General features: G+C 41.8%; 2 protein-coding genes across 3 annotated transcripts in view; both read right to left on the bottom strand.

Moving 5' to 3' along the window:
• col14a1a (collagen, type XIV, alpha 1a) overlaps positions 1-7,591 on the bottom strand; it is an 81,230-nt gene extending 73,639 nt beyond the window's left edge. For both annotated transcript variants that reach the window (XM_031573722.2, XM_031573730.2), the window contains exons 1-3: positions 7,105-7,591; positions 5,803-5,938; positions 1,556-1,672 (exon numbers count right to left, since the gene is read on the bottom strand). In XM_031573722.2, coding sequence (XP_031429582.1) covers positions 1,556-1,672; positions 5,803-5,893 — 208 coding nt within the window. In that variant the 5' untranslated portion in view covers positions 5,894-5,938; positions 7,105-7,591. The remainder of the gene's footprint in view (positions 1-1,555; positions 1,673-5,802; positions 5,939-7,104) is intronic.
• A 5,554-nt stretch (positions 7,592-13,145) lies between these two features.
• Positions 13,146-17,453, bottom strand: part of deptor (DEP domain containing MTOR-interacting protein) — a 34,601-nt gene continuing 30,293 nt past the window's right edge. The window contains exon 10 of the mRNA XM_012826485.3: positions 13,146-17,255. Coding sequence (XP_012681939.1) covers positions 17,112-17,255 — 144 coding nt within the window. The 3' untranslated portion in view covers positions 13,146-17,111. The remainder of the gene's footprint in view (positions 17,256-17,453) is intronic.

The following is a 17,453-nucleotide window of genomic DNA, read 5'->3' as shown; positions in this document are numbered from 1 at the left end:
ATTTTCCAGGATGGGTCTGGCTATCCATTCCACATATTTCTACATTGCAAAACTGTGCACAAGTTATGGATGGCAAAGCAGAGAGATACATTTCCCTCCCGGGACCCCGTCCACACAAGCAGTAGTGTATAGAAAATCACCCCGCGAGCATATCGTCTTACATTAGCCGCTTAGCAGGCTGCCTGCTCAACTTAACCTCATGCTAATGGTTTATCCCAACACAAAGACAAAGTATGAGCAGTTCACTCAGCTCTTTCGGAGCCCTCATGGGAACACTCTGTGTCCTTCACCTTTCCGATTATTGACTAATCAGACTCATTTAAATCTGGCTGTGCATGAAGATCAATCAGAGGTTGAGGAGGGGGTGGGAGGAGAGGAGGACAGGATTGCCTTATCAGCAACACTAAGGGGGCTTTGTGTTAGGGAGGACAGCGAACAGTAAGAAGTACATTGTTGAAGTAAGTATCTACATGTAGGGTGATGAGTCTGCAGATTGTGGCACACAGGGAACTGAGGGGGAAAAGTGCTAGGGACAGCAGTGTGCCATACTGGGGCACCAGCAATACAGAAGAATGAAAATAGGCCTGATGTCTCTGAGGCACGACAGCAGCCCAATGAACATTATCTCGGCGTGTGGGAGCGGCTTTGATCATGAAAAGTATGTTTGGCAGTCATTCATGAAATTGGTCACTTGCTCACTGAAAAAGCTCACTGGGAAAAATGTTGAGGCACTGGCTTTAGAGGGCTGGAGAGCTTTGATGAGCCCTAGACAGTGAAGTTTATTTGTGTTTAATGTAATGGGGGCGCTTTAGCCAAGCATTTTTTTCGCTGACGATGGGAGGCGTCCTTCCCTGGACAAGGCTTGCTTGTCAAAAAGTGGGAGAGCGGTGACCGTCTCCACAAAAACACTCCACAGGATACGATGGGCCTTTTCATTTATGACAACTCTTATCTGCCAGCTCTGTTGTGCATTTTGGCCTGAGCTCAGCGAACAGGGAACAGCAAGAGCAGATATCTGACAGCAACCTCCAGCAAAAGCAGGCAGGGTTCTGGAACGCCTCCTCGGTCCAAACGAATTCTACTCTAGCGGCATGAGAGCAGAAATGATGACTGAGGCCAAAAACTCCCACAAGCACCTGTCCCTCTCCAACCCCCCTGAGATACCCTGTCACAGCTCTTTAAACTCTACATTTAGGAGATCCTTTTATCTAAAGGGGATTTCAGCACAATCAATGTATAAGGTCTAAAGCAGACCACAAGGAACCATGTCCACAGCCTTAGCTTTGCAAAGGGCCTTCTCTACCTAAACCACAGCGTTTATGTACAATAGGTTGCTCATATATCTGTAATGGGTAATTTATAATATTCATGGTGCCGTTTTCGTGATTGGTATAAGCTCTTACATCTACAAGACAATAGCTCACTTTCAATGCTAGGACACTATAACATGAGTACATCAATTGCAAGTCACACGTTGGCGAAATTCAATCAGGGAAAATAACACACATCTAAATGATAGATGACATTGATACTGTGCTTCCTGCACAGTTCTTACCTTTAACATTGTCATATACAAATCTATAGCCATCATAATCTCCCTTTGGTTCTTTCCATGTTACGGTTAGTCCTCCAGAAGACAGCAGTTTGAAGCGGAGTCTGCGTGGCGCTGGGACTGCAAGAAATCAAGAGAAATGACTCAATAACAACAGACATGAATTATCTTCCCTAGTGATTCCAATATATATGCTTGAGGAATCAAACCTCCTAGCTTCCAAAAGTCAGTGAAAGTCGATGACAATTTGCAGCTAAATGGCTGAGTATGTACACTTTGTAACTTTGAGCCATTGCAGCTCATTGCATTTTTCATCCGTCCAATGAGAAATCATTTTAATGTCACTCTATACAACTAAGAATAATTATAAAATACACCAATGCCAAATCAAAATACTAATGTCTGTAACTATCAACTTCTAAGATAATTTTAAGATTATCATATACATAAAGGTTTATGAGACTGTAATGAGCCAAGGGCCCTTGGTGTTAAGGGGAGAACTGTTAGAGAGGCTATAGTCATATTCTCTTCTTCCTCACTGGATTCAAAAAGGAAATTAAAGCAAATGGTGAAATGTTAGTTAATGACTGTCAAAACAAACAGGTGCTGCATGTTATGTATCAGTCAGCATTTGACATTTTAATTATAATATGGCAGAGAATGCAGCAGATCTACTTGACATTTTCACCAAACAATGGATATAAGCCAAGAAGCACATGAATTGTGGATCTCTGCTGGAAAGGGCCTGCAGAAGAAGAGAATATGATACTTTTCCAAACCATGAGAGATTCCCCATCTAAGCCCCTAACTGCACCCCATCCACGAGTGCTTAAAGTCACCACATTAGTCCCACTATACAGCAAATACCACTAAGAAATTACTTTCTGCCCTGCAAACCCACACTTAGCAATGTCTTCACCTTCTGTCAGGATACATTTTTGAGAACCATATTTGGCTCTATTGGTCCTTCTGAGTTATTAAAACTCAAATAGTTATCCCAGAATATGGATACCCAAAATGGATTAGAAACTGTCAGATGAGTCACTTATGACATTAACATCTAACTCAAATGATATGTATGTGTCTTGTGATAACACTGATACTAGATCAGGTAAGTCCAGGGCAGAAAGTAACATCAGAAAAGTCACTAGCCAAAATGTGGCCCAAGGTGTACAGGTAAAGGCAGTTGCACTATCTACAATAAAATATCCTGCATATAGCTCCATAGGAGAACCTGTTTTAATTCTCAGATTTTTTGCCATCTAAAATATATTCAGTGGAGAATCCAATCAGAACCATAAGTCTAGAAGTACCCCAAAATAAAGGTTTACATATAGTGGAAAGAACAGCGCTTTAACTAAAGCGTTTTCTTTTTCTCAAAGAGTTTTTTTAGCAACACAATTTGGTTCTAAACTTAAAGACCAAAATAGGTTCTCCTACAGAACACAATGCAGAAATATTTTCTGGAGTACAAGGAGCAAAACACTGCGTAGGAAAGAAATCCGAGTTATGACCCAAGACCATATCCAGACATGTAACCAGAACAGAAGGAGGCTACATAGGATGTGAAATTTGTATAGAGAAAGACAACTACCAAACTGTACCAAGCTCACCAACCTGAAATATGCCTGAAGATTTATATTCTTTGTTGAGTAACACACCTCCCTTCTCCATGGGGAGTCCATTCCAAATTCAGTCAGTGCGTGGAAAAATAGTGTCTGTGATTGTGAGGGACACCTCACGCAACTCCTCTGTACAAACAGGCTTCAGATTTCGTTACATTGTGTCTGGTCGGCTGTAACTTTTTACATATAATCCCAGAGGCCCATTTGAACGTTTGAGTCTTATGCTCCGTGAGGGTCAATTTCAAAATAAAAAAAAAGCATTGAGAGTCATTAAAGTGGCGCCATATAAAGCAGCAGATGTACGAGACCTACTGTAACGAATCATTCTTCCAAATGTAGTGGGATTTGTTTGTTGATGATAAAAGTGAATTGTGAGTTTATACGAGAGTTCCAGCTAGCACTACCCAAGTTCAACAGCACATCATCAGGACAATGTGTAAACAATCTGGATGGACGAGAGAGGATGTGAAAGCACAGTCAGTGTGCAGAGAGCTGCATTTGACGTGAAGGGCGAGTGTATATCATCAGAGTTGGTGAACTGTGCTTGTTTATTCACTTGAACTATCATTCAAGTCTACTTTGTGCAACGCATAATCCCATTGATGTTGAAAAAACCCACATAGTCTGTTCAAAAGTGCCAGAAAAGGGGATTTGTCAATTTGTGCTCAATTCCGAATCCCACAAAAATTCAGTTCATGCCATCTAAAGGATTCCCTAGAAAACTGTCACATTGCATTTTCTTCTACCTTGCCTGCCCCTCCCTTTACTGCTCTTGCAATTAACACTGATGTGACATGAAAGCGTGCCACAGTAGTCTGTGTGTGACAAGCCCTGACTTGTGCCTTAAAAGGTGGGTGTTAGCGTGTGGTCCTACGCTATCTCAGCTGTACATTAGTGCTAATGCTAGCGGGGGGAAACCTGTGTACTTTGATGTGGTTAGGCTTCATCCATTTGGACACACTTGTGTGGTGGCAGATAGCGCTTCCTAAACTCAGCCCTATTATCAGCTCGCTTCCGCTGTCTTGCCTGAAGCCTCCCTCACCTATTCAAATGCTTATCTTTTAAACTGACACAGAAATCCCTGCGAGGGGAATTAAAATATTAATACCGTCTCTGTAGATGAGGGTGAGGAAGAGACATGCGATAGATCCTGACATGCCAACCTTCAAACATCATAGTCCCTAACCCTGATCTGACATGAAATACCACAAGACCCCCCCCCCCCCCCCCCCCCCCCCCCCCGCCACACTGAAACATTTCACTGCATATGCAGATTTATTCATTTGTGGTCAAAGCGTGCCTAATCATGCATTAGGCTTAAATGAGAGTGGGGATTGGGACATAACACTTTTTATGTTCAGTACTACTGTGTTCAGGGATATTTGTCTTTTCACAATTTTGTTGACCTATTTTCTTTGTGCAGTCTGTTTCAAGATGTTATTATTTTTGCCATCTTTCTGAAATTATTTCAGAAATAGCCTCCATCTGAGATACACCGGCTTGTTCCACAGTGCTCTGATAGACCCCTAATGCACCCAACAGAAACAGCTCGATGCTTGATCACTTCTGTCAGCAGCGTTATACGAACAAATTCCAAAACCTCATCTGAATGCAAAAATGTCACAAACAGTAATTCAGGAGCTTCATTGCAACAAAAGACAGAGAGAGTATAATTTGAAATGCTAAATGAAGCCCTTCACCTGAAAAAACAACAACAAGGAATTCTTTATAAAAATATTCAGTTTAGTTTGAATTGATGTAGCACTGAGTTCTCAGAAAGTGGTTTGCTCAGTCAGGTTATCTGTCACTGTATTATTTAAAACATTGATAAATGCTGTCACAAGTTCAATTTTGGACTTTGGGTTGGCTATGCAAAAGCACACTACAAAATCAGAAAAGCAGCTGCCGAGTCAAGACATAAAAGCAAGAGACAGGAAACAGCGCTGAAAAGAAAAAAAATAATTAACTTTGCTTTAAGTTTACCATTGTGCAACAACGGGACTACCTGAGGTGGCTGGGTTTAAGTGTAGGGGGCTGAAGGTTAAGTGCTGTGACAGAGAGGCACAGCTCCACACAGCGTGCACCTGCCCTTGCAAATGAAAGAGCCCATGGCCTCCGTCCAGCCGGCCCTCAGACCCACCCACTCCAGATGCTCCTGTAGCCGCCATCAAGCTCCTTTCACTCAGAGGCCTGGAAGGAATGCGAGCGCCGTCCAAGTCGACCAACCAATTAAACGTTTAAGACTCCCCGAGGGATCTTATCATTTGATCCCATAGGATAACACATTGTGTTGCTTTCCCTTTGAAAGCTGCAGTGCAGATCTTACCAGGGGACGTTTCATTTCCCTCGCATGCACCAAATGAGAAACAATGTGATTTCTAAACATTGGCCACAAAAAAAACGGACAAAAATACCAACTTCATTAATCAATCGATTAAAGTGCAGATTAACCATAAATCTCAACCCTGGTATGCAAAGAGAATAGTGTCTCTTCGAACCAAACATTTCAACTGCAATGACAAGACAAAGACCACAGTGCTCCTGTGAAACGGAAAAATACTAGTACAATGCTGGGACGAAACCTGCACATCAGAAGTCAGGGGGGGGAGAGGACAGAGTGCCTACCTTGGCCCCGGGCAGGGCTGGGAGCGCAAACCAGCAGCGTTAAGAAGACCAGAAGACCCCAGCCCTCTCTCCTGAGTCTGACGGCCTGCATCCTGTCCTACGAGTGAGTGCCTGTGTGATGCTGCTGCCGGCACACCTAGAGACAGGAAGTGAGGGAGAAAGGGTGATTTGAATCAGGTTGCGCTAATCCTTGAAGGGTTTGAGGGTATGGAAAAGGGATGGGTGGGTGTGGGTGGTGGATGGGGAGATTGTCAGGGAGAGAAAAGAAGAGAGGTAAGTGTTGTTGGGGGAGGGGTATTTCTTGTCAGGAACACACACGGAAATAAGCAAATAGTAAGGGCTTTGTTGCAAGATGATAGGCAGCCGCTGATGAGCACTTCCTCAACTTCATTGTCAGTGTTGAGAATAACCACAAGAGCCTCTCCAGTCACTTCATCACTATTTTTCCCTAGCCCTTCACTGATGGCTGTGACAGCTGATTGAGTCTAGTTTCTGAATGAGAAGTGGCTTTCTGATCGGAAGTCTCCACTGTGAATGTAAGGGTATGCTGTTATGAGAATGACTGTTGAAAAGTTTATGTGATTGGCAAGAGTTCATTCACAAAGAGGCTGATCTCCAAAATATGGTGAAAGTATTTCGTACTTTAAAATTGAGGCTTGGAATCTGTTTGAGTGGTTGGTCTTTTTCTGCTGTGGTACAGAGGAACATTTTTGATTGTTACATGAAACTCTTGAAAATGTATCTCGGAATAACATCGAAATGATTCCCTAATTCTCTTTCAGGGGAAGTTTAACTTCTTATGAAAGACTTTGGATAAAAATCTATTACTTAAAAATACAAATTATGGCGAAACGGTATTTATCAAAATCATTCAGATATAGTTTATCCTATCGTTTTTTCTTCCAAAATTACTTTTAAGATAGCTGCCAAGCACATGCATTTACAGTTTCGGACTTCGGACGGTATGTTCATTCAATTCAAACACAAAATGAGACGAGGCTTCTAACGTTGCAGCAAATAGTGCCATGATAATTGCACAGTGGCTTTTGATTATTTTCGATTCCTTTATGTGGTAAATAGGGTATTATATTTCCCCAACGTGTCAACACAGTCAGGGTCAAATAATTCCGTTATCTGAGAGTCTGCGTCTGTCATTCAAAATAATCATCTATTTTATGACTGTGGGATGGCATTGTTGTCTGTTAAGTATTGATGAGTTCGTTATGCCACTTTCAAATGTCTTTCACTTTAATATCTGAGTCATTAACTATATGTAAAAATGAAAAAAAAACTGCACACTACCTGCTCAGTCATTAATTTCAATATGTCCTTGTTTCTCCCAGTGGATAATAACGTCGAGTGGTTCCTCAGGCTGTTGAAGCACGTTCTTCCACTCGCCCTTACTCTGTCCAGTCCTAAGCTCCAAGTGGGTGCTCTGTCCGTCGCTATTCACCCATCCCCTTCAGAGGGCTCAGTTCATCCTAACTACCGGCTAGGAGGAGGGGAAACTCAACCAATTACAGCATAAGGATCAACTCCGAAGAAATTCTAAAACCCCTCAGACATTCCATAACTGGAGACTACAGACGCCCTAACAGTACTTGACGAGAAAACAAAGAGTATGTCCATTGTGTTCGCTTGTTTTGTTAACGGATTAGCTTTCTTTCCGAACTGACTTCCTGTGAGCGAGCGCAGCGCTTCTCTCCATGGCACCTGCATTGGAAGTGCACTTAAAAATTGAGCGCATGCACGCGCACATCTCTTGAAACACCTCGATGCTGTTTGCAAAAGCGCCAGGCGATGCACAATAGCTACTGGATGTAAAGAAGATCGACAGAAATGTAGAATATGTGATGTCTTTCTTTGAATGCATCCAATTTTTTTTTTTTTACAAGATTGCAATGGTTACAAATGCCAGCAGTTAGGGGAATTACAGTAATTGCTGCGAATTAGTTCAGTGAAAGAATTATCTGATGTTTTTATTGGAACAGGTTAAAAGACAGGTAAACGTGTCTCGGAATTAAGCCTTTCACGGTATAGTGACTTCTGGTGAAAATTGGTTGGTGGGGCCCTGGGCCAGTTCGGTGTTGGGTAGGTCATTTTAACACCAGATGAGATAAGAGTCCAGAAAGGTCTGCAATTTTCTACAGGGCACCCCACCCTAGTTGCTTACCACAGGGAAAGGTCCAGAGAGTGGGGGAGGGCATCCATTTATCTAGAAAACTGGCTTTGAACCTCAGCCTGCACTCATGACTAATGTGGTAGTCTTTGTGACAGTACAGTTCTTATCATTCTTTTAACTTTTAGCGCCATTCATTTTTTTTTTCAAGACTGGGAGTTTCCATCTCCCAGTACCCGAAATTAACATCCACCCAAAAGCAGTATTGCTTTGTCATGAAAATGATTTAACCCTGAACATGCATCTAGGAACAGACATAAATCTTGTACATAAATCTTGTAAAGGTAAAACATCTCAGTACCTTTTATTGTACATAACTTCCTTTGAGTTGAGAGAAAGTACTCTAGCCCTGACACCACAGTTTGACAGGGATGCAAGACAGGGAACATAGGGTGTGACATCAATCGATGTACTGTATATTGTCATGTGCTGGGGCTTGTGGGGCAACCACTGATCTGATCACCTTAAGACAGATATGTCACCTATTGGACTGGACTGCCCAGACTGACACCTCCAAGAACAATTCTCTACAATTCTCTATTTTCTACAAGGGACAGACATAGAGCGTGAGAGAGAGCGAGAGAGAGAGAGAGAGGGAGAACAAGTCAGTGAACAAAAAACCTATGGCTTATATTTGAATGACTGTCATGGTACACAATTGAATTTATGTTGTCCTTGATAAACCTTAGAAATTCAAGGTTTTGCTAGGTGACAGGTGAGAGCATGGAATTATTGAAGGTGATCCGACCACCCTGAAGTCTTTCTTCATTTAAACATGTGGCAGGGGCACAAGAAAAGATTTCATAGATGTTCTGTTTACATAGACATAGCAATGTACAGTTGCCCATTTCAAGAACAGAAAACACCCCGTACAAGAAGCAGTTTGCGAGGATGTTTCTTGAAGTTCTGTGCTCTAGCTCTGGTCCTTGTTCTGTGGTAGTGGGAAGGCAGTGGGCTATTTGCTATGCAATTCTTTGTAGTTACATTTTCTCCACTGTCACAATTACTTAGTTTTATTCTAAGTAGTGTGCAGACACATTGTTTTTATTAAGTACGATAGCTCTCTACTGCTAACATTTGTGTTTAATAATATTGATTAGTGAAGACTCAGTGGGGTGAATCTTTAGCACGGAAGACTGAATGCAGTCAGGACTGTTCTGTCCTCATATGTATCATTTAACCTGCTGTCATTAGAAAAGGTCTATATTGAACGTTTTGAAAATACAGCCTGTTAATTTAGCTTAAAGCCTCTTGAGGTATGTTTTAAATGAGAAACTACTTTTGGTATCATCTTCAAATTAGTTTTGATGAAATATGGTCATGTGGAGGACAGATGAACCCACCTGTCATTCCCACTAGCGGTCCAGGATATGCACTCTGTCATTCTGTGGTTCGGGTTGGAACACCCCGTAAAAATATAAGAACACATTTCATGTCACAGCACGACATCGGCAAAAGATGCCAGTTAGCGTGTTAGTAAGCTTTTATCATGCCAACTGGGCTGTTGGTTGTGTTTTGCATGCTTTTTAGGTCGGTAGCTTACTAGTTTTAGATCAAAACTCCATAATGCTTCTTTAAACTGCCTTTAAAATCATTTCTGTGTAATAAAAAGTTTATGGAGAAATGGGCCTCTTCATTTTTTTGAGATTTGTATTTAAATGATAAACATAAATGCTGAGAGTGACCAACTGTTCATTGCATCTTAGTGCTGCACTACAGAACTTGCCCCTGCAGAGCTCAAACTCTGGCAGCACAAATACAAATGACCAGTAGAGGTGTCTGAAGCCTCAATTGAGAATTTCCCTCTGCAGAGCTGAGTAAAGCTGAGTTGAGCAGAGCGACTGGCCCCCTCCTGCCCACGGCCGTGACTCAGCACTTGTGATGGGCAGTTTGCAGGTCCAATAGCCTCATGAATAAATGCATTAATGTCTCTGTGTGACTTTTAGATGAGTTCTCACGCAGAGATCACCTTCTCTTCTGCAGCCTCTGCAGGATTTGGAAAGGAATCACAAGTGGCTGGGATGCAAGTATGGTTTTCACTTAGCCTTTTACTGTTCTGTTTTTGAATGGGCAGAATTTGTATTCTAAAGATCCCCACTAAACAAGCTAATCAAGCGGCTTCTTCAATTCATAATTATGAAATACCATATATATTTCTTTACTTTCTATAGAAAATGATTTCCTTCTGTGATTGGTAGGAATAAAGGCACTAAAGTCCTGTTACTTTGGGGGCATTGGCAAGTCCTTCAGGATGTTTTGCATAGGATCAGTCTAGTTTGCTGGCTCGATTATTACACCTAGTTTCTCTTACAAAGACTAAACAATGTTTCTAGATTTTGCTCTGTAGATGTCCCATACACCTATAGTTCCTTCAGACTCTCAAAGGGAAAACTATTTTGGCAATATGCCACTAGCTGATATCAGCTTTCCGGAGCTTTCTGCCCTCCTTTCGCAGTCCCTGACTGCTCATTTCATCCTGTAAGAGGGTCACAGGGCTGCTGCTGGAGGCTCCCTGAATGATCCGCCTCTCTCAGCTTGGCCTCTGAGGTGACACCTGTTTCTGGACGGGAGGTCCCGGCCGGAGCCTCTGAACTCACCCTTCCCATGCATTACTCTTGGTCCAAATGAAGGATCTTCAGCTAATCACAGTGGACTCTGCACTTCAGACACGGAAGGAACCTTACATTAGGCACAGTCCTCTAATTAGCCAACGCACTTTAGCTGTGAGGAAACCTACTCATGTCATGTTTTTCCATGTCTTATGGATGGACTAAATAAATTAACCACTGAAAGACTGAATAAATGATGAAAGATTAAGATGAAAGACTGAATAAATGAACCACTGCACCCAAACATAAAAATGTAGGCTGTTACTCACACTTGAATCTTGGACAGTGGTATCTAAGTTTATGTGTGTTTGCCCACCTCTCTACACTCCTCTAGACTGTAATCATGGTAGGGTGTTAAAGAGGGGTCATGTCCGTGACAGGGGTCACCACCTTTAGACCTAATAAATGTGTCCCATTTCACCTCATATAACTCAAGCCTACAAAATGGTGGAACTACAGTGCACAGAGCACTTAGTAGTGTTTGTTGAAAAAAAAAAAACATAAAAATACCCACGCATCATATCAGTTTTATTCTGAATGCTTTATTCATTTTAGAGACATGGTTACTCTTCCACAAAGGAAGGTCACCTAATCAAAAAACAATTGGGTACTTCAACATTAATCACTTGCTTTATATTTTCAGTCTAACCTGTCAAATTACCATCTTTTCCACATCCTGCTTTCTAATCTGCTCAGTTTTGCATTTCTCATCCTTCTGTAATGCAAAATATGTGCAGGCCAAAACAAAATCCTCTCCCTGACAACATCCCCTCATTTCCGGGCTTGTGTGTTTGTCTGCTGAAGGGCATGCTTTGGGGGGCTTGTTGACATCTGATAAGACCAATCCATCACTTGTCACAGTGTACCTGAGACCCCCTTTGTGCTGTGATATGACTGCTGTGCTGCCTGACAGAACAAAAGCCTGCTGTCTGAGCCGATCGGATCTCTCACGGTATTGTTGAGTTCAACCACCTAGAAATTGGGAGTTTGAATGCTGGTATTTACGCATAACCACAGATAGGAATCATTGTGAGAATATCACTTTCATAACATAGTTTGCTGAAAATGCAATTAGGATGAATAACATAAAAATGATTTCTTTACTTGCCGGGTAACCTTTACTGGAGATTCTACATTTTTTCCCCCTATAGAGTTTACAAAGCTGTATCAAAAAGCCACTCTGATTCACAGTGCTGTCTTTATAGACATGAATTATGTATGTCACTCCTGATAAATCCACCTCTGTGTGGGAAGAGCCTATTGGGTAAATGGGATATACTCCAGCATAAACTTTTGTGATGAGAGACTGTAAGTACCGGGGTCATGAACCTCCCGCCCACGAGCCCAAAGGGTGACTGCACACCAGTCCCACTACTCATCCATGTAGAACACCTGGCTCCAAAGGCATGTCTCATTTCACCATCCCAACGCAAGCTTCTTAGCACCATCCCAGCAGGTTCGAAATTATACCCACTTATACTGAAATGTACAAGAGCATCTAAACACACACTATTTTCTTTTGTAACACACTAGATGGTGGAGAGACCTTGCAGTCCAAATGTCAGATGTTTAATTCATGTAGTACATAATGTACATGCATTTGGAGTGTTTTGTTAAAGTTACATAAAATGCTTGTATTTGTGATGTGGACACAAAGAGTGCTTTTAGGTCTTGTATTTTTCCATAGGGATACTCAGGAAAAGTCCAGGAAACCCTTTTACAGAGGCTTTTCAAGCACTCAGCAGCACTAGCATATACTGGGTTGCGTAATGACCATAATGCGTTTTTTACTTTCACTTTTTACTTCATGATGTGTGCACACGCCAGATGTGTATTTTGAGCATATGCAGTATGTTCAGCTCAGTCAATCATTCACATCTGTGAACAATGCCTTAATGTATAATATACTTAATATATGTAGATCACAGGGTTACTCTGGGTTACGCTACTCTGTGATATCATGTGGAAGTCTATACAAAGTTGAAGTTTCTATCACGTTTTTAAAGTGCCAAATTTCACTGCTCTGTCATGAAGGCTATTACATTCAAGTCTGAAGGGAGCCTGATGTTTGAGCCAGCCTAGCCAAGTGCTGTGCAAGCCTGCCCTCCTGTGGACATCTTAGGAAATGGCAATGCCTCTACGAATTAACAAGCTCTCTTTAGTAATGCCTCTATATACTGTATATAGTCAACAAACAATAAGTGAACAACATTTTCTGTATTTTATTTGTGTTTTTGTGTTATTTTTACTTTTGCTCTTCCTTTTTTTTCTACTCGTATTTGTTAGGGATTTTCCCTTTCTTATCAACAAAAAAAAGGGAATCATAGTAACTTCAATAGCCTTGGTAAATCAAAGTAATATGTCTGTATTTCTTTCACTTGTCCCCTGGTACCTGCTATAAAAGCATATGGCTGCAAATTTAATTCTGACCAGTTACCTAATGCCAAGGTGTCTCATTCGATCAATGAACAAAATCTAAAAACTTTCCTGACTGGAACTCTGTCAGCCAGAGAACGACGCTCTGGTGTAACTTATTCAGAGGACAAAAAACATAATGAGTCAACAGAGGATGTTTAATAAATCTGCTCATGAACAAACTTTAAACGTGGCAAAGAGTTGCAGCGCAAGACAGATGTGGCACCAGGGAGCGTTCCATCTGCTCTCTGTGCGCTCCCACTCCCGAAGCACACTGAGGAGGAGTGCTTTACCTCTCAGTACCCCCAACATCTGACAGCTTCAGCAAAACCCCTAAAGGCAGTCATTTTAAACAACCCATCAAAGCTGACTGTGGACTGTGGAAGATTCACAAAGCAAAGTCATCCTTCTTCACAGGTGGATCAAACATGGCAGGTTTGTAGCTGTATGATTTACAGAATTACTGTGTGTTGTGTCGAGAAAAGCAAACAGTCATTGTCAGATATTGTGAGGACAGATATACCCGGTTTGAAGATTGGCAAGGTTTCTTCATGCATTCTAACAAGAAAATATTCAAGTGACTCTTTAAGTGAAATTGCTTACACTTTCTCAGAAATACTGGTGTTTCGTCAACCTTTTTTGTTGCTCAGTTCGCATGAGCTAGAAATATGACATGGCTAAAAACCTGATGAAAGAAGAAATTATTGAATGCCTTAAACTGAGGAGAGATAAATAGAACGGCAAGAATATGTGGTAATACTGAGAAATACTGTCTTTTTAATGGCGCCTTTCAAATGTAATTGTTGTTGTAATTGGTCTAGAACTGTTTTCTTTAACTGTAAATGCACCTAAATACACTTTTAGGCCATGGGGTTAGCACTTTCACAATCACATTATGTGGATCAAGACTGAATAAAGTGAGCAAAAACAAGACATCAGACTAGAGCAACTAGGCAACTAGAGAACCAGTGAAAGAATGTCACAGTCCGCTACGAGACACACGGACCAGCAAAACAACATTTACAGGTGATGCTCACAGATTCGTTAGAAGTAAGCACAAATTGAACACAGTATTTCATTCCTTGTATGTGTCTAATTATCATGCATACTCAAATATATTTGGATCATATTACACACTGTTCCAAGGGTTTAAATTATTTTTTTTTAAATGTTTCTAAACAGTTTTTATATATTGTCATGTTGGCAAGTATGAATGCTTTATTTTTTAAATATCTACGGTTTTATATTTTCTGTATCCTGTATTCTGTATTTACACTACCACAAATATGATTTCTATATTAAAATGCCATTTATGGTGTTGATGTATGGTCTGATGTGACACATAGTCATAAAGTTAATATATTTTTGCTTATCAAATAACAGCACTCTGCTTTAATATTTGTACCCAAAGGTTATGTAACAGGGACAACATGGATGTTTAAATGTTCACTCACAGTAGACTTATAAATTTAACATCAATCTACAGTAGGATTATGAACTGGATTTCCTTGAATTTTGTTTTGGTAAAATGGTGAGTTACAGTACAGGATTTTTTTTTTATGGACCATGAACATCATTTTTAAGCACTACATTCACAAAAGAAGAATGCTTCTTCACAATAGCGAAAATCACTCAGAAAACAAATAACAGTAACAGTTTTCTCTACATTCCAGGATCTCTGGTGTGCATCAGGTATCTCATAAAGGGGCCATGATAAACACAGGTACAGCAGGGCTGAGGGTGTTTCCCTGAATTTCCCCACTCCTGGGCTGTGTTTTCTTGTTGAGTTTGTGCAATTCCTATGTGTGTATTTGTATTTTCCCACGCTCCAGCAAGGAGTAGGGGGAGTGGCGTGGGTGGAGCATGGGTTTTGTTCCCACATTATGGACTTTAACTGGGGATCTTAGCGCCCCCCCCCCCTCGGTGTAAAAGCACTGAGACCCAGACTGGGTGTGGCTTCACGTTGTTTACCAACCATAACACAACACAACACAACGCAGAGACAACACACTCCAATTACACAGGCATATGGGGAACCGCTTCCCACAAGAAAGATCAATAGCATTGTGTATATGGAGTCAGGTGATTTTCCCTTGAGCAACCTCTGCAGGTAGAGGGCCACAGAGATGGTATTAATAACGGAATGGTCCACAATAGTATTGTCACGTTAAAAAAACACCAGGGATGTTGTCCATTTGCCATAGGAATAAATCCATCTAAATGAAATCTTATGTTTCACATGCTGGAACACTAATGATTAGAATAAGGGTTTATCTATGGACACTTGAATGCTTTCTGAAGTGTGTCTGCCTTCAGAAGACCCCACTATATTCCCTTTAAAGAGTGACATTTTAAGTTGACTGATTGGCATTTGTGATTCTAACTTGAATTAGCTATTTTTACACTTAGTGATGTGATTATAGGCACGGTGTCGTTATGCATCCAGTTCAAAACCGTCGGCAATATGTAGATATTACCCACAGAGACTTTCTCTTTTTATTTGAATGATAGTGTTAACACAACTCTTATAGATACAAAATGGGTTTTCGTACTTTTCTCCTCATCTCCAGGAATGGTTTTCCACAACCAGACATGGACGTTGTCACACCAAAATGCTATATCAACATGTGTACACCTGCAGTTTCAGCCTCTACAAACAGATGACCAATAGCAGCAATATTTACACAAAATTGTTTGAAACCTGTCGGCTTTGGCATTTGTTATTATGAAAGTTGCTTACAGTAAAGCAACCACTTAACAGTATATCATTAAGCAGGTCAAAAGGGGGGACCGTTTAAGGGGTGGGTTTCAGTTTTGAAAGCGGCACACTGGCATTCTCTGCTCACGGATGGCAGGTTCACATACCCTGTTTTTTTTCTCTCTCTCTGTGGTCACGCAGCCACTCCTGTCTCATCACGTCCAAAGACCGAAAAAAACCCGCTAAATAGGCCACAGTTGTGAATGTTGAATGTGAATGTGTTGTGCTGTAGGTGCACGTCTGTGTGCTTGACCTGCAATGGGACTGGTGCCCGATGCCGAGGCTGTTTTCCTCTCAGTGTCTGACACAGGCCAGGAAAAACTCCCCGTCCACCCCACATTAACTTGGACTAACTGCAATAGGTCATGAACAGACAGATGATAGTTGCAATATAAAGGCTTTGTAACTGAATTACATTTCAATGTTGTCAATTCTGTAACTGCATATCGTCTAATATGGAACTACAGTGAACTTTCATTAGACAGTTTTAACTGAGAGATTTGTTCCTGCATTGTGATGACACTGAGTAGAACGTACTCAGTGAAAGAGCAGGTTATGACATTATGGTTATGATCATGCGTCCCAGTCGACTCGTTTGATTGTCACAAAGCAGTGTCCTCAAAGCGTTTGCCTTTGGCAATCAATACCCCATGATAGTGGTAATCCAGTGCCAACAGGGTATCCAAGCCTCCGAGGCGCGGTGCACGGTGTCAGCATAGTGCTTTGTTCAATGAACGTTGCACGCATTGTTACAAGACAGATCACAGTTGGTAACAGCGGTGCACCTTCAAAATGGCCGTAATTGTGCTTGCCACAAACTGGCATTGCACACCTGATCCAGCACCATTCTTCTGATCTGTTGTGGTGATTCCCTAGTTGTTTATTCTACAAACAAAACAAGCGATACCTTTCCAGGTGATGATCTGCTGAAAATGTCTGTTGGTGTTTATGTGGTCATGTGGTCTGCATTGTCCCAGACCACACTGATGTCGAAATGTACAAATGGTTGGTGTCCTTCAGAAAAAAGTTAGGTAGCCTTAAGTCCCCTGGGACCAAACACTCCTCAGGTACGTCCGTGTCTCAGCAGCAGTGGGGGTTTCGATGAGTCAAGCACACAAGGGAACGTGTCCTCTCTACACTGATGAGTGACGTCCACTCCTCCGCTCCTCCGCTCTCATGTCCTCCCCTCAGCCTGGAGAGGAAGGAGCACGGGAGACGAGAGAGAGAGAGAGAGAGAGAGAGAGAGAGAGAGGAGTAGAGATGGATGAGGAGGATGCCTGTCAAGAAGGGCAGTAGAACACAGACAGACACGAGCCTTGCTTCACTCCCGGGGGGGCGTTTTCTTTGGCTAGTGGCCCTGCTGACAAGAGTGAGGGTCCTCCATCACCTCCATGACGATGGTCCTGGGCCCAGTCAGGATGAGACTGCTGACGGTGCGGTAGTCCAGGGGGAGGACATTCAGGCCATTCACAGACACAACAAAGTGACAGACCTGTGGGGGACAGAGAGAAATATTCTTATAAATAATAAATTCTCCTTTGGCAAAATCATCTAACTGCAAAGGCTTCTTGGCGGTGAGTGGGGGAGGGGCAAGAAATGGGGCATTGTATAACTAGCCAATGACGTTAGATGGAATTGACCATTTTGTACAAGTCATATGAATGGCCGGTTCAATCAAATTCTAACCTAG

Source organism: Clupea harengus, chromosome 1 (genome assembly GCF_900700415.2).
Source record: "Clupea harengus chromosome 1, Ch_v2.0.2, whole genome shotgun sequence".
Classification (NCBI taxonomy): Eukaryota; Metazoa; Chordata; class Actinopteri; order Clupeiformes; family Clupeidae; genus Clupea; species Clupea harengus.
Note: the sequence above shows the minus strand (reverse complement) of the source record. Positions and strands in the feature narration are given on the sequence as shown.